At 39.9% G+C, this 26,812-nt stretch overlaps 10 protein-coding genes across 10 annotated transcripts; 3 read left to right on the top strand and 7 right to left on the bottom strand.

Annotated features, from left to right (window-relative positions):
* Positions 1-76: 76 nt before the first annotated feature.
* On the top strand, positions 77-943 carry BEWA_023270 (hypothetical protein; the record flags this gene model as incomplete). Its single annotated transcript, XM_004829087.1, has 1 exon — positions 77-943. The coding sequence occupies one exon, from the start codon at positions 77-79 to the stop codon at positions 941-943; it is 867 nt and encodes a 288-aa protein (XP_004829144.1).
* A 581-nt stretch (positions 944-1,524) lies between these two features.
* BEWA_023260 (hypothetical protein) lies at positions 1,525-3,948 on the bottom strand (the record flags this gene model as incomplete). Its single annotated transcript, XM_004829086.1, has 1 exon — positions 1,525-3,948. The coding sequence occupies one exon, from the start codon at positions 3,946-3,948 to the stop codon at positions 1,525-1,527; it is 2,424 nt and encodes an 807-aa protein (XP_004829143.1).
* A 2,732-nt stretch (positions 3,949-6,680) lies between these two features.
* On the bottom strand, positions 6,681-7,172 carry BEWA_023250 (hypothetical protein; the record flags this gene model as incomplete). Its single annotated transcript, XM_004829085.1, has 1 exon — positions 6,681-7,172. The coding sequence occupies one exon, from the start codon at positions 7,170-7,172 to the stop codon at positions 6,681-6,683; it is 492 nt and encodes a 163-aa protein (XP_004829142.1).
* A 2,262-nt stretch (positions 7,173-9,434) lies between these two features.
* On the bottom strand, positions 9,435-12,986 carry BEWA_023240 (isoleucyl-tRNA synthetase, putative; the record flags this gene model as incomplete). The annotated part of the gene is made up of 2 exons (XM_004829084.1): positions 9,435-12,121; positions 12,233-12,986. 2 exons carry the CDS (start codon positions 12,984-12,986, stop codon positions 9,435-9,437), a joined length of 3,441 nt encoding a protein of 1,146 aa, XP_004829141.1.
* Positions 12,987-13,107: 121 nt separating this feature from the next.
* BEWA_023230 (hypothetical protein) lies at positions 13,108-15,027 on the bottom strand (the record flags this gene model as incomplete). Its single annotated transcript, XM_004829083.1, has 1 exon — positions 13,108-15,027. The coding sequence occupies one exon, from the start codon at positions 15,025-15,027 to the stop codon at positions 13,108-13,110; it is 1,920 nt and encodes a 639-aa protein (XP_004829140.1).
* A 280-nt stretch (positions 15,028-15,307) lies between these two features.
* On the top strand, positions 15,308-16,207 carry BEWA_023220 (hypothetical protein). Its single transcript, XM_004829082.1, has 4 exons — positions 15,308-15,625; positions 15,662-15,889; positions 15,924-16,009; positions 16,044-16,207. The coding sequence occupies exons 1-4, from the start codon at positions 15,357-15,359 to the stop codon at positions 16,193-16,195; spliced, it is 735 nt and encodes a 244-aa protein (XP_004829139.1). The 5' UTR covers positions 15,308-15,356; the 3' UTR covers positions 16,196-16,207.
* Positions 16,208-16,821: 614 nt separating this feature from the next.
* On the top strand, positions 16,822-22,356 carry BEWA_023210 (hypothetical protein; the record flags this gene model as incomplete). The annotated part of the gene is made up of 1 exon (XM_004829081.1): positions 16,822-22,356. One exon carries the CDS (start codon positions 16,822-16,824, stop codon positions 22,354-22,356), a length of 5,535 nt encoding a protein of 1,844 aa, XP_004829138.1.
* A 225-nt stretch (positions 22,357-22,581) lies between these two features.
* BEWA_023200 (hypothetical protein) lies at positions 22,582-23,976 on the bottom strand (the record flags this gene model as incomplete). The annotated part of the gene is made up of 1 exon (XM_004829080.1): positions 22,582-23,976. The coding sequence occupies one exon, from the start codon at positions 23,974-23,976 to the stop codon at positions 22,582-22,584; it is 1,395 nt and encodes a 464-aa protein (XP_004829137.1).
* A 517-nt stretch (positions 23,977-24,493) lies between these two features.
* On the bottom strand, positions 24,494-25,067 carry BEWA_023190 (RNA recognition motif RRM, RBD, or RNP domain containing protein). Its single transcript, XM_004829079.1, has 4 exons — positions 24,965-25,067; positions 24,804-24,881; positions 24,656-24,760; positions 24,494-24,621 (listed from the first exon to the last, which is right to left on the bottom strand). The coding sequence occupies exons 1-4, from the start codon at positions 25,033-25,035 to the stop codon at positions 24,522-24,524; spliced, it is 354 nt and encodes a 117-aa protein (XP_004829136.1). The 5' UTR covers positions 25,036-25,067; the 3' UTR covers positions 24,494-24,521.
* Positions 25,068-25,430: 363 nt separating this feature from the next.
* Positions 25,431-26,513, bottom strand: BEWA_023180 (hypothetical protein; the record flags this gene model as incomplete). The annotated part of the gene is made up of 2 exons (XM_004829078.1): positions 25,431-25,612; positions 25,724-26,513. The coding sequence occupies 2 exons, from the start codon at positions 26,511-26,513 to the stop codon at positions 25,431-25,433; spliced, it is 972 nt and encodes a 323-aa protein (XP_004829135.1).
* Between the last annotated feature and the right edge of the window lie 299 nt (positions 26,514-26,812).

Below are 26,812 nucleotides of genomic sequence, written 5' to 3'. Positions count from 1 at the left end.
GACCATTTATTCAAAGCCTGGGAATGCGCAGCTATGTTCCATAATACCGTGTCTCCCCGAAAGGAGCACACTCAGCATGTTTTCGCACATTGGAAGAATCATCAAGCTAGTCTTTTCACAGTCGCTACTCTCAGAATCGCAACTTAAGGAAGCACTATCGTACACCATTCTCGGTTCATCCATCTCGGTATTTGTCTCTCTAGTCGGATACTCGGAGTTTATTTACGAATACATGCGCTCAAACTGGGCGTTTCAGGGTGAATTTCGCTACAAAATGGAGGAGTATACAAAGGCTGCACATTTGGTGTGCATACTGGACTTGGTTTTTAGGATACTTTTGAGGCTCAATCTTTATTCCGACACATTTTCCATCGATACTAGCGAGAATTTATACGCGAGATGGACAGTGAGATCCTTGGTTACTCTGAGACTAGCCCTTTTGAGCTACATTCACTATGTCCTATTTTCACACAACTGGAACACCGCATCGTTTTTAATCAGCCCCCAAACATCAAAGCTCGTTAGCAAACTGGTGGTTAACTTTTTGGTTTTTAGCATCATCTTTAACCTCGTTGATTCTCTAAAGATGAGGTCCATAGACAACCTCCTCAACATTACTAACTTGGTCTCTCCCTCGGAGTTCAAGGCAGAGATTCTGAATTCGCAAGTATACAGGGAGTTATGTGCAATAACCTACAACATGCCACGGATAATCAGGAAGAATGGGCTGCATAAAGTGGACTACCTTGTCACAGTCGCACACATTATAGACGAGATAAAGAGCTATCTACCGCACACCATCGACTGGATAAGCTTATTTCTGAACCTTACACTGGCTCTATACTCCAACAGCGCGGGTGGATTGTACCTTTCCGCTCTCCAGACCTTTTCAAACGTTGTCGACGACCAAATGTGTAACATCGAAAGGAAGGCTGTTTTATAGCCAATTCGCTCACATTCCCACAGCTAAGGTGGTAGGAGGATTTTTCACCGCATGAAATGCACAAACGACTGCAATATAGCCACAAGTACACACCAACTGGCAGGGAGGATTCCTGGACTCGTATGGGGATGGCCCAGTGGCCGTTGCTCGGGAAGCTCTCAGTACACGTGTATCATATATGAAGATCAACAAATACTTCTTCACCACCCACTTTTGGGGGCCAGTCGCGAACTGGGGGTTCGTCGTCGCGGGCCTGAGTGAGATAAGGAAGGAGCCCGAGCGTATTTCAGGGCGAATGACTGGCGTTTTGTGTTTTTACAGCATTCTGTTCATGAGATTTGCACTGGCTGTAAAGCCCAGGAACCTGCTCCTGTTCAGCTGCCACTTGTGCAATTCCACCGTCCAGGGCATTCAGTTCTCGAGGTACTACAAATACAAACAGGAGCAGCTAAAGTTAGCGGCGTAATCGGATCATTTTAAAGCAACTACAATAAGTAATGTCTAACATATACACTATATTTCAGCTATTATAAACAGCTTGACATTCCCGGAGTGTTAGCGGGACGGCGAGTGTTTGTGTATTACAACTCGTCTCTTACACTGGTGTTTTCAGTAAGCCAAGAAGCAAAGTGTGGCGCTGAGTTTACGAACGCCTGAGCGACCGCGAGGTAGTGCGTAGCTCCCTCGAGCGCCACTAGTTTTGTAGTCTCCCTGGTCAGATATCTCTCCATCATGTTGTACGGACCAACTATGGAGCAGATCACGTCCTTTTTAGAGTTGATAAATAGAGTTGGGAGGTCCTTTGGATAGTATTTCAGATTTTCTTCCTTGTTTACATCCCAGGACCCCTCAAAGAGAGCGTACAATGATCTGAATGTGGTCTTCTTGAAGAAAAACAGAGGGTCCCTGAACCTGAAAAATAGGTCGAAAGACTCTGCATAATCGATAAAGGGTTGATAATAATCTATACGATCAGGATGGCACCATGTCTGGAATCTGATGATATGCATTCCCCATTGCTTATACCACGTGTCTAGATTTGTATCGATATTCAACATGGGAGATGTACCGATAACACCGTCTACAAGTTTATCATTTTGATTCTTTGCACGCTTGTAGAATTCCTGGACGGCCCTCATGGTAATATTACCACCCATGGAGTTTCCCCAAAAGAATACCTTTCGCCTGTTAGGAAAGTCCGTGTATAATAGTTCTTCATCCCACTTTTCACTTGTGTCATCAAATTTACCTCTCTTCACTATACTGACAAACTGTATAGCATCAAAATGATAATCATCATACGCTTTCACATGACATCTGCGATATGGTTTGAATCCTTCAGAGAAGCCATGCGATTGAAGATCATAGCCATATACATTATACCCAATGTCATTTAAAAATTTTATTCCACTACCGATATATTCACACCTAGGCATCATCTCAAAGGCATCCTGGCCTTCATATGGCTTGTAGTCAAATACATCCCTGTAGGTCTCTGCATAATTTAAACCATGGCTCATATCATGATCAAACAAAAAATGTTCCTTTGTAAATTTGTGGACATCCGGAAATAGCGGAAAATCCAAATTTTTATAATTCCAATCTATAGCAATTGAACCAAATTCAGATGCAAAATACGAACGAACACCGTGAATGAGAATGACGTCCGCTTTAGCATTCTCTACTCTAGAGGCATACGTTGCAATCTTTAGACCATCCTTGTTCCTAAAACTACTCATTACAACTTTGCGATTACCTTTATCATCAATAAGGTTCTTGTTTCTGTGCGTATATACCGATGGCTCTGGATGATAAAACATAGAATAATAGGCATACCTATCAATTCTAATCCAAACACCATCTTCTTTCTTTGCATAGTATAAAGAATCACGGTTATGTTCCTCATCAGTAACCAACATGTAAAATGAACGGGGCGATCCCTTGGATGTAAAGATACTGATGAATACACAGTAGCTTCCTTTTTCTGAAGCCCAAATTACCTGTTTATCATCATCTACTATCTTGGTCAAACGTAGCCCAGGAAGAACGGTATATAAAGTCATATCCGAATCATTACCCATATATGGATGTTTATAATAGTGGGTTTCAGTTGGTTCATTAACATTGAGCACAATCCTATTATCAAATGTTGAGGAGTCAAACCCAGCCTCTTTTAGCTTCTCAATATACGTTTCCTTGTTTGTACTATTCCAACCCCAAGATCTTCCCTTGATATAAAACTTTTCTTTTATACTACCATCCTCAGTTTCTATGAGGAGATATCCTACCTTATGATTTTCCCTAGGATAAAATGAAGCGTATACACACCTTTCACCTGTACCTTTCTTCCACACATAATGAAAGTCATTATCCCTATGTCCTAAAGCGGTGTGATATATCACCTTTGTAATGCGATAGCCTACATTTGGTGCGTAGACAGCAAAAGGGAAGTCAGGTGAATTCGTAGAGTAGAAAAGATATCGGCTATTGTACCCAGTTAGGCTCAAGACAACAGAAGTCAAAGTTGAACTTAAGGTTACCATTCTGTGGAATTTATCATAAAAATCTTCCTTATCTACAGATTTCCACACAGATCCTGGTTTTTCAAAATGCAATTCAATCTTTTTCCCTTCATCGTCTTTTAGATAAACAGCAATCAGCCTAGAGTTAGTGCTTCTAGAACCCTTTTTCCCCTTTTTACGTCTAATTACAATAATGTAGTCGCAGTCGAACTGTTCACGTTTCCATACAGATAATTTTCCCTCCACCACGGAGGATATTCTATAGCCATTTTTGGCAAAGTGTGTACTCTTTATCAATTTATAAGGTTTTTGGATGATAGTATCGATTTTTTCATCATCTATCTTTGAAATATCAAGAACGGCATCTTTGGCCTCAAAATTGGATTGAACTGCAGGCTGTACTTTGGAGCCTTGTCCAAGGTTTTTGGCACAAAAAGACCCAAAGTAGCCGCAGACAATTAGTAATACTACGACTACATTCATCTTTAAGGCCCTGTTTTAAAGCAGAGCACGTTAAAACGGTCACATAAGTTCAGTGAAAAAACATGGAATGGGGTGAAGAAAAGGATCTCAACTTAGAGTAAAACAGTCGATTAAAAAGACCAAACTGAGCTTTGATTTTGATCCTAAAAACATTAATGAAGCTTCGTATCAACGTAAATTCATGTAGACGATTCGCACTGAACTCTGTGCATGAGTATCCGGATATGCATTACTACCGCAAAAATGTGCATCTGCATTAGCAGTATTCGATGTGCATACACGAGATTCCATTATATGTATCAGGGAGTTTTAGGGTGTAAAGAAATGTATTTCGTGACACAGTAAGAACAACAAACATGGAGAGCTGACCTCCAACTTTGCAAACATCACCAAGTGAATATTAGATGAAGGAAGAAGAGTAGGAAAAACTTACCAGACTTTAAATACTAGAAAATGGAGTCGAAATCTTTTGGTGAAAATATCGATTGTTAGATATTTCTTATTTTAGAGATATATTCTCTAAAATATATCATCTTAGGCTCTTTAACTACGATGAATAAGCATTGGAAGTCCATTCCGATAGAGATAAAGGCAATGGCCATTTTCACGGTTATCCCAAAAAGTTAAACGGCACAGGCATCGATAAATGGTTAAATCTAAAAGGAACATTGTATTCTGACTCCAAAGAAGGACTCAGGACACGTAAACGACCAGAGGGTCGGGGAGTAACCATTAAAATCCAAAATTCGGCAACGTAAACAATGATTTCCGAGGAAAGGTCTCCTTTAGGCTCGTTGTTAAGCCGAGGGAACCTCCAGAGGAAGTCATCACACCTGAATAAAACAATAGGGGACGACAACGTCGGAATGCAAACTGCAGCGAGTGAAATCTCAACTTCACGAGCTGAAACGATAAAAGGTGTCACAAATCCAACATTAATATCAACAAGTGATGTAGCTGACAACAGGTCTACGTTATCCCTAGTTGAAGGGCAATGCCTACCTGAATCTAATCAAAAAATCTTATTTATAAAGGCCTGTTCTGATTATCCCCAAACCTACAGGAAACTGTAGTGTCTACAAGGGTAGGAACTAATAACAATCCGGTACGTACGGGGTAGGTAATTTGTTGCTAGAAAATGCCAAGATGTCCAAATGAGACAATAGCTGAAAATCCAAAATCGTGTACCTTGCAAGTAAATTTGTATTCTTGCTTCAACCCAAGTTTAATTCCCTAATATACACCTGTAATTTCAACTAGTAGTGGAGAATCTCGTTTTCGGTCAATCCGTTGGTAAGATTTCGGTCCCAGTGGCATATCCTCTACTTGACTCAATGCATTTGCCAAATTATAGGCAAAACGAATTTAAATCAAGCAGAATCAATTAAATATAAACCGAATATTAGAAATTGAACAAGTCACGTAGAGACAACCCAGGAAGAATGCGGAAACCAAGAGGAATGCTTCCGCAGAAAACACCTGGAGCAGTGACGCAATTCCAATGACAATACCAGTAGTAAAGAATGTATAACTTTGGTATCCCTGGCCTACGAATTCAGAGGAAGAGTTTTGATCCCCATGAATACCGTGGTAATTCATGCATCAAAAGACAATCTCATAGACAAGGTTCCGCGTATAAGACCTTGTTTTGTTATATTCAGTGTTCCTTGTCTTTTATTTCGCTTGTCTTGATGCGTGAATAGCCAGGAATAACGTTCTCAGCAACACTTGTGAACGCAAATTTATGCAATTCCGTTGCTTATAAATGTCCTCAATCAAACCTTTTGCAACTTTACCGTTCGATACGTCTACTTTGTTCCTTCATCAGTACCGGTGATGTGCGTGAGCTCAAACACTGGCGGTCGTGCTACTTGTCACTTCCATCCACAGCCATCTTCAAGTAAAGGCGGTCTAAACCTAAAGAATGAGCCGGAAGGACAGAGAATCACGAGTCGGTGATGGTATGTTTCTCCAAAATGCAACGGCAGGGCGACTTTCGCGGTAATTTCGTTCAGAGGTATAAGACAGATGATGTTATGCTCAAAAGACGCGTTATTTTGCGAGCTTAAATACTAAAACTACAGAGATTAGGCCGAGAATGTTTTAAATTTCTGGACGGCGTTAAAACAATAAAACTACATTGATTCCTGTGAATTTTATCACGGGACTTGGTCTTTCTTCAATGATTAAAAGCTTTGCTTAAAGTATCGAGTAACCCGGCTCCTACAGCACAACTGCATACACCCGCTGTCTAGATCTGATTTCCGGGGCTCCCAGACGCATACTATGGACGGAAAGTCGAAGATTAAAAATTTTTACTAAAGTTACAAGTGTGGGTTACGCTTTGTGATTAGCGTCTATCCTTCCACATCGAGTTGCAAGGATCGGCCCAGCCTCCACGGGATTTGCCTGGCCTTTATGTTCCCCAATTGATGGATATCGTTGATTAAAAATAAATTTGCGATTACGCCGAATCTCTGGTTGTGGAGTCGCCGCTACTCGGATCCCAGACACCCTCGGGGTCACCGCTGTCTTTAGCTGGAGCCGAGGGAATTTCTGCGTCCAGTCTGCTGTTTTCCTATTCTTGCGATGGTTTATTTTCTTCCACATTTTGAGACCCATTTGAGGCGTTTGTCTGTGAGCCTTGAGTTTCCACTCGTTCCCTTCCTTCTCGAAGGTCTTGAACTCGTACTTGGCGCCAACGTCGATTTGTAGAAAGAGAGTAGGCTTTCCTAAGATCGCATCAGTATCACCTTTACGCATTTTTCGTTTCCAGTGGCCTTCCATAGAGTAACTCCACCATCAACAACTTCGTTGAAAAAGTCATTTTGTTTGGGAACATGTTCCTTGTAGTCTGTTGTGTTAGTCTGAGAATTTCCGGATTGGTCAGTTTGCGATGTACTTGAAGATGCAACATCAAGTTTTACACCTTTGCCTGTTGGAGTCTCCGAAGAAGGTGAGGTATTGGTACTCTCTGTTGATTCTCCAGACGTTCCAGTTGCAAGTTGCATTGGTGTTGAGTTATTCTGGCCAGCAGTATGAAAGTTGAATTGGGTTCCAGTAAGTCCGCTGCCCCTGGTAGTAGGTCCAGGAGTACTAGCCTCTCTGTTAACATTGGTATTCCCGGATGAAAGACCTTGTCCAGCCGACTGAGTAGGAGGAGCCCATGCAGGTTTATAAGCAGAGAGCCTGTGCTTGTCCTTGTTGAGCAGATGGCGGAGCATTCGCCTGTGAAATGGTCACAGGTCTTTCAGTGCCTTGTGATGAACCCTCAACATTCGGTCTGGGTATTGGATTCGCGTTTCCGTCCTTAGGAGCAGAGGGACCTTGACCAGCACCTTCCGTCTTTCCAGGTTCCTTTAACTCTTTATCACCTTGTGCATTTGCTTGACGTAAATTGCTGTTATTTCCAGAATGTTTAGAATCTTCTGTACGGCTGGTCTTCTCGCTATTTCCGGAATCTCCATTTGGTTGTGCCTTTGGAGGCGTTTGAACGTCTCCATTATTTGATGTGCTTGTACCTTGTGGTTAGTCTACATTCTCAGCTTTGGCATCCTTATTCTTGTTCTTACCACGCATCTTATCTCACCGACCCAAACCATGACATCTGTATATCCCTAATATGGATATAAGATGTAACAAAGTCAGGATCTTCATGTTATTACCGCCAAAGCAATTTCTGGAAGGAGGAAGAAGATCCGATCCATGGGGTAAAGTAATTGACCTTTAAAACGACTAGATATTCTGCGCAGGAAACATTTCCGTGGATTGAACTTCTGGGCCCTTTTCCTTAAATAAATGGTCTATATGTGATAGCAAACCGACTACCCTCTGGTAAGATCTCATTCAGCAGGAATGACTGGGCATCTCCACAGAGAAGTTTTTATATCCACATACAATCCTCCACATCTCGTCCATTCCATGCCTCGAATGAATAATTAGTGATTTAACACGTATTTTTGCAAAACTATCGGTAGTGTTCATCCAGATGTTCCAGGAATACCTTTCTCTTCTCTCTACTGAATGTCTCAGCTCCATAGGAATTCATGACGTATATACCCATGCCAGAGCTCCTTTGATCCTTAACCTGGATCTAACTAACCTCTTGGTAATGATCACCCTGCATATACGTAGATGGAAAACATGAATGGAGTCCGGTCCATGACTTTCTCCTATACACTTTGTAACTTAACTATAGCGTCAAATTACAGTTATTTAATGTAACGTGTCAAGAAAACTTCGTGTCCATTATCGTCCAGATGCAGTACAGATAGACTGTATTTCCGGAGCAAGAATAGAGGAAAACTCGAATTTGAAGGATTTTGTGATCCTTACTCAGTCTCTTTGAATAATAGACCTGAATGTAGCCATATGTTTCTACTACATCCATTGTCCAGCCCCTATCCATTCTATTTGCTTGTGACAAAATTTCCACAACTCACCAAGACTCCATTTAAACAGGTAATTATGAAAAGATACGACATGGAAAACTTATACATACCAAGCAGAGGCTGAAAGAGAAACGATAAGGATGAACGCAGCCTTAATTGGCTGTAATCTGGAGAAGTAGCAATATGCTCAGTTTGTACTAAACAGATAAAAGCTCACATTAAACCCATAATACTTGGAAAATCAGGATTACACATAGATATTTATACGTGAATTAGAGACCTGGAGATATTAGAGCATGTCTATCTGAAGATGGATTAAAGATACGTAACATTTTTGCATGCAGATTCAAAGACCCGATAAAAGTTTAACTCCACCAGTCTATGGGATAATCTAAAGTATAGAGATTATCCTTGAGTGTATAACGTACCTTTGTGGATACGACCGGGTAAAATATGGCATATTGTCTTTAGGATATTTACATTTCCTTTTGCAAGTCACAAAATATCGACTAGGGTTTTCTAACGGACAAAACTATTGGAGTATTGTGGTAAATAGATTGGGTTTTTAACAAATGAATGTATCTACAAGTCCTATCATCGCAAGGGGCAAGTAACTCAGTTTATACTTTACGAGGGATATAAACGTAATATTGCAAATGCAGAATATTCACATGTATAGGACGCGAATATTCCAATATAATGCAGTAAATAACTGTGATATATCACAATTTAAAATAAAGTTCAAATGGTATAGCTTCGTGTGTACATTTCAACTACGGAATATGACAGCAGTTGCTATTTGTTCCCTCCTATTTTATCGCCAGAATTTGGATCACCATGTTTTATTTCATCCAGAAATTTTGTACATCTATGACAGAGGTTTGACAAGTGTGTAACGTCTTCTTTGTAGAGTCGGCATCTGTATATTATCGTATGTATGAGTAGGAACTTTACCTTTTACATCTCAAGAATGAACTCGTTTTCAAGACAAACTCAACACCATTGATACCATAGAGTGAAGAGTCATCTGGTAGATTTTTTGGTTCATTTCCATATATAAACGAAATTGAGGCAGTATTAAAAAGCAATGCTGGGTCAACTCCAAGATCCTGAACATACAATACAATTTCCCAAGATTCTCACCTTTTGCAGATATTCCATGTCATCTACTAATTCTTTGTCTTGAATATAAACTTTTACAATTTCCCTTCTGCAGTCTCCGCGAATTTGGTTGAGCATTTTTTTAAACGTAAGTGCAGTTCCTACTGACATTATCCTTCTATCGGATGCACTTTCACGGTTATCCGGTTCAGGGGATTTGTCATCAGTAGAAAGATTCTTATTCGTATTAATTTCTGGAGCTTTGTTGGAATCAAAGTTCTGCCTTTGAGGCCATTCAGTGTTGAATATGGAATCTCGTGCGGATCTTTTGGTGAATAGTGTCTCTCTATCAATTTTATCCTCTTGAAGCTTTTGCGAATTCATCTGTTCAAAAGTTGTACAATCCATGACGTATGTTTTGGGACGATCAATAACAGCATAGACTTCTTCAGCCAAGTGAGGCATTATTGGTGCGATAATTTTTAACAAAACGGTTGCAATCTCCCTTAATGATCTTTTAGCCATTTTCACGGGGAGTGACTGTTGGTCTTGTATGTATAGTATATTTTTTAGATACGAAATATAGATATTCGACAGCAAGGTCGTGTAAATGCTAACATCACGCATTACTTTATAGAATTTTCCCTCCATGTAATAATCCTTAGCCCGCTCTGACATTTCGTACAACAAATGTAAGAAATAAAAACCTAGTCCATCATACATCTGGTTCGCATGAAAGTCTAATTTGAAATCTCGTGTTCGAGGTGTGGTTTCCATTACACCTAACAAGAATCTAAACGTCTTTACAATTTTATTCTCAAAATCTTTGGCTCCCTGAATATTTTCTTTCGTAAGTTCAATGTCCCTTTGCAAAAAGTCGTTTGAACAAACCCATAAGCGCAGTGCATCTACACCGATTGCTTCGACATCATCCATTCGTAAAATTTCAGGATCATCATAATAGACACCACCAATAGCACTCATTAAATCCTTATTGACTCCAAGATCTGATTTACTTTCAGAGTCTACATTTGATGTAGAGGATTTAACTTTCTGTGCAGATTTGCTGAATTTTTTGCCTTTCCAGTCATTCACGAACCCATGTGTAATAACATGTCTAAATGGAGGTTTCAAATTCAGCAAAGAGTGCAGAAGTATTGTAGATTGATACCAACCTCTATGTTGATCCCTCCCTTCCACGGCATATATATCCAAATTTTCCACATCCAATTTCATAGATGATATATCTCCAAAATATCCTTCAGTCGTTTCATTTGGGGCTCCTTTGTGTAATTTCCCCAGTTCTTGTTTTAAAATCTTCATTGTATATAATTCCGATAAGGCAGACTCAAACCAGACATCAAGGATATCTGGAAGAGGGCGCAATCCTCCCGATGAAAATGGTTCATGCAGTTTTCGCATATACTTTTTGTACAATATGTCTGAAATTTCATAATCCGGTGTTGAGTCCGGGCATAACGATGTATTTCCTAGAAAGGGGATTGGAGTTCCCCAGACCCTTTGCCTGCTGAGACACCAATTAGCCCGTCTGAATAGGATAGAATTTCTCAAATAATTCTTTGAAGAGCTCGGATACATTTTTATCGAATCTAGCATTTTACAGAGTTTGGCTTTGTCATTTATATCCAATACCCATTGATTAGTCAATCGCACATGCAATCTATTCTTGTACCTCCAATCACAATCTACATATACCTCTTCATTACCTATTTTAAACAAATTATCGCCTAAGATTATCTTCATTATTCTCTCATCTATATCTTCGATATTACGACCGTTAACGGCATAGTGAATACCCTTGTAAAAATTCTCATTTTCATCAATTAAATTATTAATGCGATATGTTTTATCTTCGTACACAGATCCATAGTCATATTCGTCATTAAGTTTTATCTGATCTACATGGAATTGAGGATCCGATGATATACAAAGAAAATCTTCTATTCCATGAGCTGGACACATGTGCATAATTCCGGTGGCTCTATATGGAATCACAAAATTTTCAGCATATATTTTATATTTTTTCTTGAACACTGGGTCAATATAAATCAAATTCTTTAAGAATTCCCCGGGGATGTTGCAAATTTTTTTGTCAAAAGGGAATAACTTACATGTGGACGAGACAATGTACGCAACATTATTCTCCTTGTATATGGAATAATCTGCCTTCTCATTCACAGCAAGACCTTTATTGCCTATAATTGTCCATCCCATTGTGGTGTATGCTATGAGTTTTACCGAGTCAATATCCATTAGGTCCGTGGCTAAAGTGTCGCATTCTTGATCTTTTCTTGTATAATTCCTTATTTTTCCTATAATATCCTCTTTATTCTCTAGAGCGAATGATATATAGCATGTCTGAATGCTTCTTTTTTCATGTACTATTTCAGAGTCAGCCAATACAGACTTTGAGAGTTTGCTATAGTGTTGTGGAAGTAAGCTTTTATGTATGTGTCCAGTACGTTCTAGTCTCAAAAAAGTTTCAACAGCGAGTTTTTCATAGAAGGAGTGATATGTTGCATAGTGCTTGTCCCAGAGTGCCCATATTCCAGATTTTTTAAATGCACCCATTTGGGAGTCTATGGATTGCTTCGCATAAGCTTTACACCTGTTTCTTATTTCTATACTTTTAACCTGTTCTTCAGTGAGGAGTTTCTCCTCTTCCTCAATTGCCCGTTGTGCAGCCTTGAGGCCCTCAAAAGTGAATGTTGGATGGGATTCGCAGAGGACCGTGGATGGTTCTTTGGGTTTTTCTGGAGTTTTCACATCACCTTTTGGGGCACAAAGTTCAGGATCATTTAGTATCTTGAATTCTATTGGCATTCCATGGCAGTCCCATCCTGGAACCATTAGAGCTATATCTCCTCTGAGTAGGAAGAAACGTAGAAGGACGTCTTTGATCGTCTTGTTTAAAAAGTGTCCAAAGTGTGCATCTCCATTGGCAAATGGAGGTCCATCCAGTATAATTTTTGTGTTTTCCAGTATTTTATCGAGAGTAGCTCCAACTCCTACTGCACATTTTATTCTTTCAGCGTTGATATTCTCGTAAACCTTTTTGTCTTCCCAGTGTTTCTGTACCAAAATCTGACGTCCTATCGCCGCTTTGTCTAAATCTGCATTAAAAGGCCAAATATTGCGAGGAAGATAAATGCACAAGTCTTCTAGCGATTCCTTTGTCCCTTTCTCACACTCCTGCAGCTTTTCATTCGACCTCGTGTCCTCTTTGTCACTATAAACTGCCGAATTTACCTCAAAAGTCGACTTTGTGGAATCCCGGGTGTGCAGACGTTTGAGCTTTAAATTGTCGTACTGGCCAGAAGGCCAGGAAATGAAGGAAATCACTCCATTATTAGAAGCTAATTTATTAAATTTACCGATTATAAAGTCGGTATCGCCTCCATATACATCTCTATGGACGTTCCCGCGCGGGAACGAGACACTCTCGACGTTTGCGGAGTTGAAAGTGCCAGTATAGGTTGATAATGTATACAAAACTATACAAAATCTTAAAAGTACGTCACGCATGGGATGTCCGTGCACTTTATAGTTTCTGAGGAGGGTAGAGCACTGCCACAATATACTGCAAAGCCAAGAAATTAAATATACGATATCAGATACTCTCTGATACGTTCCAGTTCCTTTACTGCTAGGCTATTCTTGATATTCTATAGAAACAATGTGAATGTGTACGTAGGCTCACCTTTATTCCGAAAAACTTGCGCCAGCCTTCCATTTCCTGGTACGATAACGTTGGAAAGTCGATTTGTTTAAAGTACTCGATTGGGTCCTGGACGACGTTTGCCTCGGCTTTGGACTCTCGTTCTTGTACTGAGGAGACTGAATTTACAGAATCCCTCTTGGGAATTGAGGTCCTTTTAAAGCTGTTAATATAGGCGGAGACACTAGTTCTTCTTGATGAGTTTGTTTGTTTAGAGGATGTTTCAACGTTGATTGGTCTACTTACATATGTCTCAAGTATCCTTTTGGTAGCTGGTGTGTGCATATCCTGATCACCCAGCCATGATGCCTTCCAGTACATGGTGTCTCCATCTCTGGCCTTTTCTTCATCCATTTGGTTGTAATTTACAAGATGTCCATCAAAATCAATATTATCCAGTGACGTTCGAAGTGACATACGATTTGAGGGTGCACTGGATTCTGCGCTGTCTGCAGGTTGTTCACTGGCATTTTCCATTGTAGAGAGCGATTTAATCACTGGATCCGGAAGCAAGTGTTTATATCCATTGTTACTTAGTTTCCATATACTACATAATAATCCTTGTCTTTCTTCACAAAATTTTTTGATTTGCTTCTCAATGTGTAAAAGACGGTTGCTAATCATTTTTATGTACGAAGGAATTTCTTTAATATCATTTGGCTGCCTGACCCATACAGGCATAGTTTCCAATTTTGCATTATTTTTTACCGTAATCCCTTTTCTCCTCACAGAGTTTACCCTCTTTTTAAGGCCATCACCCTTGTCTACTTGGTTCTTTTTGGTTCCATTCATCTTTAGGGAAGATAGACGGGGATTCTTTTGGATTATATTTGTTTGAATCTTTGAAGTGTTGTTTACGATCTTTAGGGGTGGAATGCTTGTACTACAAGGTTCAATGCTTTTGCTCTCTGTTGTATTATAGGATGTTTCCTCCACTGGTATAGAGTCTATAACGTATTCTTCATTATCCTTTAAACTTTCATCGACGTTTATGACTGTTTCTGGTACAGGAATTTTGCGTTTAACTTCTGGAGTTTTATCTGGTAACACAGTCTTTTCAGGCGTATCAAGTGGATTCTCTTCCAGATAAACGAATGGATCGCTAGAGAACCCAAAGGATCCTGCATTTAGTGGACAGTCTAAGTCTACCATTGCATTGACTGGAGTTGCATATAGATCCACATTTCCATTGATTGATGTGTCATCAATATCTCCCATGTTCACAGAGTCCCTTGTGCATATTTCTAGAATGCTACTCGTTATGGAATCAACATTAATGGCATGGTTGGAGTCCTCTACAGAATGAAATGTCCTCACTGGTGTTGAAAGGCAGGGATCATCCTTTTCAATGGCCTCTAGTTCTTTGGATTCCACTGCGAGGAAATCAGATTCTGAGAAATCATCTAAATTCACAACAGGAGGATCATCTACCCTTTTAAATTCTCTATCCCTTTGACTTATGTTACCTCTTCTATCATCTACCTGTTTTGGTATCTCCAAGAGAGCCTCAATGTCTATTATGGAATCATCATTTATGCCCAGCATGTCAAACTCCTCCTTAATTTGGCGTTTTATGCAAAAGTCTCTGCCTGGAGTTGCGTTGAATTCACCGATTATATCTACGGAATCTCTGTCTATAGACTCTCTGTTGGATACGTCCAAAACGCTGCTGTCTGAGTGGACTTCCAGCATCCCATTCTTGATGATTGAAATGTCTGAAGAAGCCTCTAAGATCCTCCTTTGAAGTACCGATGAAGTCATTGGCGTATCCTCGTAGATTTCGTTACCCATTCTCTGAGATGTTACCTTTGAACAACCTCCGGATTCCAATCCGCTTGGGGAAGCCATTTATTCAAGACCTATTTGTCAGCCTACTTACATGCTACACACCTTTGGAATAACGTCCAAGTGGCCCATTAATTGAGATTCTTTGTCAGACACCAGATTCGCCTACAAAGCGGTCAAACCGTGACTCTCGTGAGAACCACCGCAAAGATAAACCTGCAGACTACTATCCAGAGGTAGCGGAGAGTTGAGTCGAATGTGTTACGTCCATTTGGCGGTTTATTGTGTAAGGCCTCTGACCCCCTCACATTTCCTCCCCCGGATCTACACTGGAGGACCACTCGGTTTTAAGTTACGCCAAAGATGGCAATTTATACCTAGACGGAGCTACAATGTGCACGAATTTATCGTCTGTGTGCAGAAATGTCCCTCGTATCGCAAACTGCAAGAATTCTTGCCCATTAAACGTACAATATCGCAGTTTTGGAGTCTCTGGGAGCTATGGAGCGAACATTTACGGGACCCAGAGCAGAATTATCAACGCACGTCTCCTGAGGCTCCCAGAAGAGAAGAAACCAGAGTCCATAAGCCTCAATCCACGCATACACGTTGCTAAATGGCCGGGAAACATACGTTCTCTCAGGGCAAAGTACTTTTTCAGGTACGTGTACTGATATTATGCAACGGATGTATGCAGAGATGGACAAAAGACCAACACTGGATATTACCAGATGCTTATAAGGAACAAAGATGAAGTGAAAAAGGACCTTTGCTTCGTGTCAAACATAAACAAGAACGCTACTTGTACAAGGACTATCGAATCCTGTTTACATGAGCAGACTAGGGGATTTGTAGGACAAGTTTTGCTGCACGGAAGAGGTGTAAAGGCCTACTTTGAACCTCAGTGGCCGAATTTGATGTTTAGGTATTTCAAATCATTCATTTCCACATGAGTTCAGGCTGGGTGTTGGTTCCAAATCTATTGATGCGACGAGAATATGCACAATGTACGCCCAGCACGTTAAAATTGACGTGGATAGGACAGGTACTTGTTATATTTCCATTATACATTTTCTCAGGTTTAATTGTATCTGTTCATGGATATAACAAGATGATGGTTGGAAATGTAGTTTACAGAATTTTCAAGCTTGTAAAGGCAAACCCATACACGATGAAGGGAGGTCACATTGCTAATCATCCCATTAAGCAAAAGGTTATTAAAAGGAGATAACTTGTACATTACATGGTATGTTTTTATGCTTTAGTACAGAGTATGTATTATCCCTTTGCAATTGTCTGATTACATCAAGTTTACACTGGATTTTCAAATGGGCTCGTAAGAGTGGTCTGGTTAATATAGGCTATATGGTAGTTGAAAACCAGATATGGCTGGTCATTCTCAACTCATTCATTGTCATGGCACTATGGACAGTCGGCTACTTCCCAGATTTTATACCTACAGAACCCATTCCAGATGTTATAGAAATGCAGTTGAAAATTACAAGGACGGAGGGTTACACTCATCCAGTATTTGGCAAAGTATGAGAGAATGGGTAATCCAATTTACTTCGGTATGATGGTTAGTCCAGAGTGGACTGTGTTATGGACTCGGTGGAAGTTGATGATTGGATGGACTTTGAGGTTGTATCTACTGACGTGAGTGTTGACTGTACTACTGAAGACTGTATTGATAGTTGTTCATCTTATTATGTGGATACTCTCTCTGACGGTGAGCTAGTTGTGAGGGAGTCTATCTCTACTGTATGCTCCCTTTGGTCGCATTGATGTACTCATGGATATCAGAGGTTTGAAAGAATTATAAAAGCATATAACGTAGGTTTGAAAGAAAAATCATGGATGGCTGTTACACCGGTTATAGATCTACATAACAAGTGTAAGCCAAGATGTAAGTGTAAAGGGGGTAGAGGGGGTAATATCTCCGTGACATTTGGAACTGTAAAAGATACAGACTTTGGATACTATACCCACACAGTTGGACGGGGTGGAAATAACATCTCGAGAGTGATATGGAATGGAATAGACCTTGATAGTATACGATTTGTCCACCCGTTTGAAAATTCCAAACGTATAACAGTGTTTTATCATAGAATTTATGATAACGATCCGCAGCTTATAAAGAAGCCTCTTCTCATAAGGTCTGAAGATAGTACAAGAAGGACACATTGGTTTGAAAATCTTGGACATTCCGTTAATAGAAAATGGCAAAGGATCAATGACGAAGCGCGATATTATGATTTTCCTGAAGATGATAACTATTCAAAAAATCCGAAGTTTGAAGAGAAGCTAAAGGCCATTACATGCAGGCTCTTTGTCTCTCATTGGATTCAGATAAACTCTGATGGGAACAATCAGAATGATTACCAATGTCCAATATGTAATCAGCTGGTTAAGATAAAAGTTAGAAAGGACCTTCCATCAAAGATACCTGGATATACCAAGCATGAGTATAGTGGAGATTTTTCAGACAAGTCAATCCTTGTTTATGATGGGAAGCCATTCACATATATGCGTAAGACAAGCCTTGGACTAGCATTTTATCTCCCAATTCAACTTGAATCGGGAAATGTTTCTAATGTTAACGTATATTACTGGAATGGTGATACTTCTCATGCTAATCCTCTTCTAATAGAGGTGGAACTGAGCAGTGGAATGTCATACTGGTATGAAAACTTTTGTAGAGATAAGAATGGCGATAAATGGCAGCATGAGAGGTGGAAACCAATATGGCAAATAGGGTATGGTAAATTCGATCAGAATATACAGAGGATTAAGACAAGACTTGATACTCTTAATTGTATATATAATGGAGCTGTTCAAGTTAACATCGGAAGGCAAAGTTGCCACAAAACAAAGCACTATTTGCACAAAGATAGGCTAGGTTATGGATACGGAGAAGTTTTTGGGACCGATCCTGTTCTTTACTCATATAGATACAGACCAAGCCTAAGCTCTGGAGAAACACCATTTAATATATCTGAGGTTACTATTGACGGTTCAAACCAAAGCTTTTCACCAACTCTTCCATTTAGGGATGTTATAGGTCTCATGGCATATGTATCTCCCTGTGACCCTAACGTGCCATTTCTAATTTGTGTGGAAACTAGTAAGAGTCCTATTACGAGTTATAAAGATAAAAATTATAAATGGTACCATAGAACAACCAGAGGGGCTACTTGGCAAGAATACCAAAATTTCACTTCTAACCAGTCTCCTGAGAAAGTTATAGACAAACTTAAAGATGCGTTGGAAAGTGCTAGGTATACTCTAGGCTTTAAACCATGTCACATAGAGACTCAACGAATTGGGATTAAGCTTAATGTTAAAGAAACTCCAGGACAAAAGGAATATTTCCGTGAATACCGTGATGAATCTAATCCAGGCAAAAAAGTATCCATATTCGTGACTAAATCTGAAGAGACTCCTGTAGCTAACTTTGTCAAGAATGCTCATAGGCCTGCGATTAGGAGTGGTAAAACTTTTGTTGCAGATCAGTATTTAGTTGATGGATCCAGGTTTAAGAAGAAAGAAACGAATCTAGAGAATGTCTATGCGTACTTCTGGGAAGGTAACACTAAAGAGCCAATTTTGCTTAGAATCAAAAGGAGGGGAGATAGTGATGATAGTCCTACATTCTATGGAAAAGCCGCAGGGCCGAACAAAACATGGATGTCTATGTGGGTGCAAGATCTTAATGAACTACAAGCACTTGACCAGCAGAATTGTGAGAACCACGGAGCTATACCTATTGAACTTACAAATCCTAGGGACCTTAAACAATTTTATCCAAGTAGTAGAGATAAATCTAAATGTCTAAAGAACAAATCTGTATCTATATCCTCATCGGTATCTCTTCCAAAAGGAGCTAGTGGAGTTTATATTGGACAAGGATATAAAGTAGATGGTAACACAAAGATATCTAGACTTACCTATAATAATAATCCTACGAATATTGTCCCTTTATATGACTATGGGACAACTTTTAACATTTATTACTGGAAGAATGATCCAGGTACACCTAACAAGATTCCTCTTCTAATCGAGTTTACTGGAAAGACTGAGAAGGTATGGTACGAGAACCTTGGTAAAGATCGGAAATATACAGAATGGAGAAAGATTGGTGAGGAGGCCGAGAACTTTTATGAAAGCAAAGATCCTCAAAAGAAACTTACCGAGAATTTCACCATCAAACTGAATGAGGTAAACTGTAGAGTGCATAAAGTTGTACAGATAAATGTGTCCCGGAAAGCCAAGGAACTTTATTGTCATAGTTCTGGATACGTACATGGGAAGATGATCATGGTTACTCCGAAAAATCATAGTGATCCATTCAAAGGATACACCGGTTATGAACATGCCTCTGTAGAAAAGAAGAAAACCTTTACCATATCTTCTTTTTACAATGTAGATGTTCAGCAAGAAGTTACTAGCAACATAGGCTTTCCTATAAAGGATGTAAAGAAGGTCACCATCTATTTTCCAGAATGTGATGGAGGAGTTCCTGTCGCTGTTCATATTGAATATGAGAACAATAAAGAACCCGAAAAATGGCTAAAGAGAACAAAGGATAATAAATGGGATGATGCCACTAAGGATTTTGAAAGTAAAGATGAACAAATTAAGGATCTTCTAGATGACATCAGAGATGGTACACAAGCATGTTTACATCCTACGCAAGCGCTTCCGGGAGTAAACCAAGGGGGAACGGCTGATCATAGTCAATATTCTCATACAAGTGGTAATATTCCAAATGTAGCGTCAATGACTCCTGTAGATGATAAGGATATTAAGCTTGTCTTTGAAAGTATATTTAAGGATATTGATTATCTAGATGATGAACAAAACAACTCTAGTGAGGCTATTGGAGTTGATGATGAATATGAGCATGATGATGTAAAAGAAACACAAAATAAACTTACTCTGGTTAGCGTAACTAGATCAGCTCAGTCAGTTACTTCTTATCCTCAGGGTCCTATGATTTTATTTCAAACGTATGACATACCTAGTGTTACAATTGACATAAAGAAGAATGAAGTTTTAAAAGCATACAAACTACCTCCCAATAATGAAGATGTTAAGTTAGATAGAATTGAGTATCCAGAAGAGTCGAGCTTCCATATGTTTACGCACATGTCATCTAACTCAGATTCTTTTAAAGTTGAGGAAGTCAAATATGGAAGTGAAGATAAGAAAGATATAAAACCGGCTGGATTAATAAAGAGCTACTCTGTATGGTACTGGAAGGAGGATACAACAGATATGAAAAATCCACTTTTCATAGAGAGTCAGAGAGAGGACGGAAAATACGACTATTACTACAATAAGGGAGATAACCAATGGGATAATCATAACAAAGAAACTGATCAACTCCAAGGTGAACAACTCGAGCAGACACTCGATGAACTTAATTGTCAACATAACAGAGCAGTTACCATGGATCTTACTGAAAGTAAACCTTCATTAGGAGGACAATATTGCTGTAGTAAGCATGCTAAGACAGTTAAAATTATTTCCCATTCGGTGACTGTAAACGGTAGAATTATGAACTATTATAAACACACTATTGAAGATAATAATTTCCAACTGGCTGCTATTAAATACTATAAAAATAATGAGAATAGTACTCCAAGGAAACGTATAAGATCTGGAAACCTAAAATTTCCTATAAATGGACCTGTAGGTGTTTATGTTTTCCACTGTGGAAAGAATCCAGCACTTATATGTGTTAAAACTAATGGAACACACAAGTGGTATAAGAGGAGAAAGAATGATTATGAGAGTTTCTGGAAGGATGTATCCCCTGAGCTCAAGAGTATAGTATCTTCTGATCTAGATAACCTTAGGTGTAAACAGCAAGGAGAACTGGCAAAACTACTAAACACACTTGAGTGTAATCTACCAGTCTGCCGGAATGTCCCTGGAGCTCAACCTTCTATAAATCATATTACTATAGACCTCGCAAATCATTCTCAAAAGCAGCCTTTAGTAAGTGTGCCTCCTGCTAAAGATCAGAATATAAATGCCTTGGACTTAGGAAAATTTATGGGAGATTTGTCCGGACTTTTGTATAACATACTTAAAAAGGGACCAGAACTAATTGGGACGTCAAAACCCACAACAAAGGAAACCCTACCAAACTCTATTGATAACTTTGCAAGTGTGGTAAAAGATGTTGCAAATGTCGTTATACCACTTGCCGTTACAATTGACCTTTGGAATAGAACTTGCTATCCGGAAAATTCTAATGGATATGAGCCTGTTGTAAATGTTACTACAAATGTTACAGATCCTCCGAAAGGATTCACGGAATATATACACACTCTAAAGGGTCATGAGGATAAACACTTCACTCTTCAGAAAACAAAATATAAGGGAACAGAAACTGACATTCCATCTATCCAAAGAGTTACCCAAGTATCCGTTCTTTACTGGTCCCCTCTAGAGACAAAGGAACATAGGGACAGAGGTAGACCACTTCTTGTAAATGTGGTAATTAAAACCCCCGGTAGACCTGAGAAGATTATTTTCTATGAGAATACTGGTGTTTGGTCCAATGACAACAGTAAGTGGACGATTGATAAAACTCTTCCACCTACCAATATTGCTTTCCAAAAGAAACTCTTCCTCCTCAACTGTAGACTAAACAATGCTGTAATAATAGATATCAGTAATAAGGGTGGTGCTACGTATGATGGTTGTGATAGTAATGATAAGCAACTTGATGATAAACATGGTAACATAAGAATGCAAATTAAGGATACTCCTGAGAATAAACTTGGAAGTTACAGTGTGTATACTCATAAACTCAGGACTCCTCCCGGAGAAAAGTTTCATGTAGTAAAGTTCCAGAATGCTGGAAGTACTCTTACTGGAATTGGATCTCTACCCATTCTAGATGTTGAAGAAGTTAAGGCCTACTTCTGCGAAAACGGAGGGAGTGCTCCACTTTTAGTGTATTATAAGAGACTTGTTGATGGGTTTACCGGTCTGAACGCTCATCGAGAATGGTATAAATATGATAAAACAGGTGGTATCAGTACCTGGAAACAAGTAGAACTGAAAGAAGCTCCATTCACTGAGAAAGATTACAAATCTATCATAAAACTACTCGACAGTCTTCCAAGTAACTGTAAATCTCCTGATCCTCATACTTCTCCTCAAGCTCAAGCCTCAGACGATTCTGAAATGACTACTCCTGGTCCTGATGGAGCTACTGGACGTTTTGTTGAATCTACCGTTGCTGCTGGTGCTATGACTTTAGGATCCATCTTGGGCACATCTTCTGGTACTCTTGCCGGGGCTGGTGGTCTTACTGGATTTGGCTGGTGGATCTACAAACGTTCTAAAGGAGACCCTTGGGTTAGACAGATTTGAGACTCTATGGAGATACTCTAGATACTAGCTTGGATACTGAGTAGTTGGTCTAATGGAGTATCACTATGGATATTGGGAATAATAAGAAATGTACCATATTGAGTATGTGTAGACTCTTCTGTGGAAATGTATAACAAGACGAGTAATGTTGTATACCAAGAGTTAAGGTTAGAGACTCCACAGTACTGCCTATTGGCAGAGATGAGTGTTTTCTCCCTCTAGACATTACAGACGAGTTATTAGTCGCGCAATTAGAGCAGGTCCCTTCCATACGGCAAGAGCACCCAACCCTGCTCCGCCTAATCCAGTTCCAACAGATGATCCTGCTAGAACACCCGTATTATGTGACTCATTAAGCTTCTTATTTAACTTCTCAAGCCTAGCCTCTAACTGGTCAAGCTTATCCAGTGTTTCCTTCAATTTCTTAAGGTTAATCAGTATTACCTTTAGAGCTTCGTCAACAAGTCGTTTACCAGATCTATCAAGTTCAGTCCATTCATTAGAACTCTTATTTTTCTTTTGATAGTATGAATATTTGGAGTTCCCACTAGCAACCACTTCAATCAGAAGAATGTTAGACTGATCTGTAGGATTCTTTCCTCCGTAGTAATATCCAGAGACACTGATTAGAGTGCCTTGAAAAGATATACCAGTAAGCAGAGTACCATTATGGGTAACACTCTCAACTGTAAATGATGCACCTCTCAGAGAATACTGGTATCCGTAATAACCCTCACCTATGTGACTTCTTAGCACAGTTATATTTATTTTGCTACCTCCACCATCGTATGTTATACCAGACGATTTAGAGAGATCTAGAGGAATTTGAGGAGTTTGTCCGTTAGGATGAGCATTAGCAAGAGATACTTCAATCCAAGTATTACTATCACTACTGCTTCTTCTAAAGTATCTATACGGTCTACTTTGATGATAGAAATATAGGAGAGGATTTGTTTCACCAGAAGCTTTCCAGTCGACCTTGATCTGGCTGACGCTCTTTAGAGATGGTAGTCCAAGTTGCCAATTGCTACCATCCTTGAAACTAGTCACTGAGAAAGTGTTAGAACCAATAGTAGGTTGATAGAAGGTGATACCTCCGTAGGAACTGTTGTATGATACTTGGATATTTGTTTTACAACCATTTGGACACCTGTAGTTACCATTACTCTTCTCTGTAAGATTTATAATGTGAGCTCCGTTCTTTGTACAGTTCTCTTTATCTAACTTGGACTTGAGAGTAGTAGTATTTATATTTGCATTGGTCCAAGTACTACCATCGGAAGTAGTGTAGTATTCATTTTCATCATTTCCAAGTTGGATGAGGAGGGGATTCTGGTAATTGCTACTCCAGTAAAGGACTGAAACACTGGTATGACTTTCTAGGCCAGTAAGTCCAGAAAGTGCACTCCCTTTATGTACAATACTTTCAATGTTCCCATCCTTTAGACTATGTGTTAACTTCCTATAAGTCCCTTCTGGGTCAGGAAACCAGTCATCCGTAAGATTAACTCTTACCTTGCCACTCTCATAATAGTATCCTTTAGTATCCTTTTCGACCTTTTGATTTCCAGATCCTTCGGGACGCTTGCCGATGTCAATAGTGACACCCTTACCAGTCATACTACATCTTCACTCAGTCTGTAGTACAATAGTCCCTCCACTGGATCCTCTCCCTCATATTATCCTCATTTTTCCATAGTAGTACTCCATCAATGTCTCAACTGGTGTGAGCGGAATGGTCAGTATGGATGAATGAATGCATACTAGGGATGATGGTAACTATGAAGGCAAGCAATACGCAATGGGCGTGACAAAAGACTATAGGTCTAAACAATGGATAGTCTAACTAGATGTTGTAAAGGAGTATAATTCCAGGGAGTTTAGATTCTCCACGGAGGCTGATGCATGTTTAATTAGGGGCATTACCTATAGTATCTCCAGGCAAACTAGAGACCCCTTGGACTAATGGAGATGCTGAAGATGTCACACTTGGTTGGCATTTCTCATCATGCTTTCTGTTTCTCTTGTCAATGATATTCCTTCGCCATTCCAATGGCCGGTATCCATTTCATTCACCCATTCCAACCATGCATTTACACCAAATATAGCCGTTTGGTAGAGATGAGAGTACGTTGATGCAAAAACTACAATTTTAAATAAGGCGGTCACAGCGCCGATCTAATTCTATTCAGCTCAGCTTGTTGTTCATCTAGGTCCTTCTTCTTGTTAACCTTTGTGGGATTAAAGTACAAAACGACAAGGTACCTGAGATACGTCGTGGATGTGAGCGTAAACGAACCTTCCTGCTACGTTGAATCCGGACAGGTGGTCGTAGGCGTTCTTTGCGTCGTAGATATCGTCGTAAACGACAAATGCGGTTCCTCTAGTCGTTGCTGAAGTCCCCCTGAGGTAAAATTGTGACCATTTGCGTTGGATTCCAAACAAACTTTCTAATCTGACGGACAGAGCCGTATTTCCCAAAAATATCGTACAATTCCTCTGCAGTGATCTTGAATGGCAGGTTCCTGTAAATTTATTGTGGTTTGTGTGAAGGGATTCGGAGCCAAGGGCATGTAGTCGCGGCGCTGGACGGTGGAGGACGTTTTACCTTAGATAGAGGATCCTGCTGACTTCCGGAGGCAGACGAATGTTCCTCCTGGAAGGAACTGCCCCAAACATTATTTTATAGAGAAGATAACGACTAGACGGCCACCCCGTTGATCTTGGGCCTGCCATGTGCAGGGCCACTCCCCGCCGCTTTACATTTTGGCAACATTGCGGGTAAGTTACGCAATGGATGGAGTTTTATCTAGCTGTGTTTTGTGCTCTTTCTGGATGTGACTGAGGTTAAAGTCTATTTTGTCCACTAGATTCCCCTGAGAAGGCTCCACCAGAGGAAGAATGTCGTATTACTTGGAGGAAGAGGTACTCCTTGGACTCATGGAGAGAGAGGAGCTAGAGCGCCAGAAGTTATGTAGAATTGCCTATAGAGATCTAATTTGGTGATTAACAATTAGTCTATCCATCCACAGAATGGATGAATGAGTGGCCATTATAGTATAAGATAAAGCGCTTTACTGTGATTCACTGGGTCTAGGAGTTATGAGTTTCCAAGGAGGATTAGGAGAGTCTTCACTAGGAGATTGTGAGGTAGAGTTTCTCATTTCATAAGACTTATTTAAGAAATCCTTCAGTGTAGCCTCTTTCCATGATCTATTTGCCTTCTCAAAGTACTTGACATTGAACTTGTCTTCACCTATAGTACTAACATCTAGAAGTAAGGAGCCATCATTTTATGTATATTGGTATTATCATATGAAGGACCAGCACCCGGTGGCTGACCAGCGACTCAACTGAGTAGACGTACTAGTGGTAGGAACCTGAGAAGAGACTTCCTCCTTAGGAATATTACTAGTAGATTCTCCACTAGGAGCTGCTACATGTTCATCCACATGCATCTCTTCCTGTAAAGCGGAATCTGGTGTGACCTCTACGGGAGTCTCTTCAGAGAATACTTTAGCATGTTCTTGAGAAGCTCTAAGATTATCTTTGGATAGTTTTTCAGGAACATTGACAGGTTGAACATCCTCTTCTCCGACCTGTTCATCCTCAATTGGAGTATCAATCACAGTGTCCTCTGGCAAAGTCTCAAGGCCTTCTAGCCAATCCTCATCATCTTGAGGTTCTGCAGGAGGTTCCTTTGGAGAGTCTTCTATCTTCTCAACTACAAATTCTTCTTCTCTATGTTCTTCACCAGCAGGTGCAGAAAGGTCCTTCATTGAGCGAAGTTTAGTTTCAAATTTCAGCTTGCTCACATTCTTCCATGCTCCAGCATCCTTCTCGAAACAAAAGGTCTCATCTCCGGCACCCCTTGTATAGACACTGAGAAGAGAGGGGTACCCCTCCCTGGAAAAGAGGTAGGCACCTGTACATCCTTCTTGAGTGTCTGTAGCAGTCCAAAGGGTATCCCTGTTATCCACCACTGATACTAGAGAACATCCATCCTTGGGGACAAAAGCTCTATGATTCACTCCATAAAGTAAATGATCCGTTACGGTAAACAGGGAAGGACTGGGAGAAGAGAGGTCAAGAGTAACGATCTCTCCACACGTCACAAATCTGCAAGTGTATATGCAGAACAATACAGCTATATACATCTCTCACATGGTGGCTGGTGTGTATTTAAAATGAAGAAAGGATCATTTCTGGACTCCAAATGCATGGGCAAAGAAGAGTTCTTCCTCAATTCTCTTCTTCCTGGGTCTTTACCTGCTCCTAGTCTTTCCTCCATACTAAATTACCATTAGAATAAGAGGTTGTTATCCAAGAAGATTAAATTTAGAGGGACAGGAGGCAGGAATTTTGATGTGGTAAGGTACTCGTGGATTAGCAACATTTATCCACTATTCCTACAAAACTCATCTTTTGTGGATGCTAAACGAGAAGAGCATTATGA

The sequence above is a fragment of the Theileria equi genome, chromosome 1, assembly GCF_000342415.1.
Source record: "Theileria equi strain WA chromosome 1, complete sequence".
In the NCBI taxonomy this organism is placed as follows: Eukaryota; Apicomplexa; class Aconoidasida; order Piroplasmida; family Theileriidae; genus Theileria; species Theileria equi.
This window is presented reverse-complemented; position numbering and strand designations above follow the sequence as displayed.

Excerpts from the sequence above, each read along its gene's own strand:
- BEWA_023190 (XM_004829079.1), bottom strand. The coding sequence starts at position 25,035 with ATGTTTGGGGCAGTTCCTTCCAGGAGGAACATTCGTCTGCCTCCGGAA. Across the intron at positions 24,882-24,964 it reads AGCAGGATCCTCTATCTAAG|GAACCTGCCATTCAAGATCA; the intron begins GTAAAACGTCCT and ends ATAAATTTACAG. Across the intron at positions 24,761-24,803 it reads TCTGTCCGTCAGATTAGAAA|GGGGACTTCAGCAACGACTA; the intron begins GTTTGTTTGGAA and ends ATTTTACCTCAG.
- BEWA_023220 (XM_004829082.1), top strand. The coding sequence starts at position 15,357 with ATGTGCACGAATTTATCGTCTGTGTGCAGAAATGTCCCTCGTATCGCA. Across the intron at positions 15,890-15,923 it reads TGGCCGAATTTGATGTTTAG|GCTGGGTGTTGGTTCCAAAT; the intron begins GTATTTCAAATC and ends ACATGAGTTCAG. Across the intron at positions 16,010-16,043 it reads AATTGACGTGGATAGGACAG|GTTTAATTGTATCTGTTCAT; the intron begins GTACTTGTTATA and ends ACATTTTCTCAG.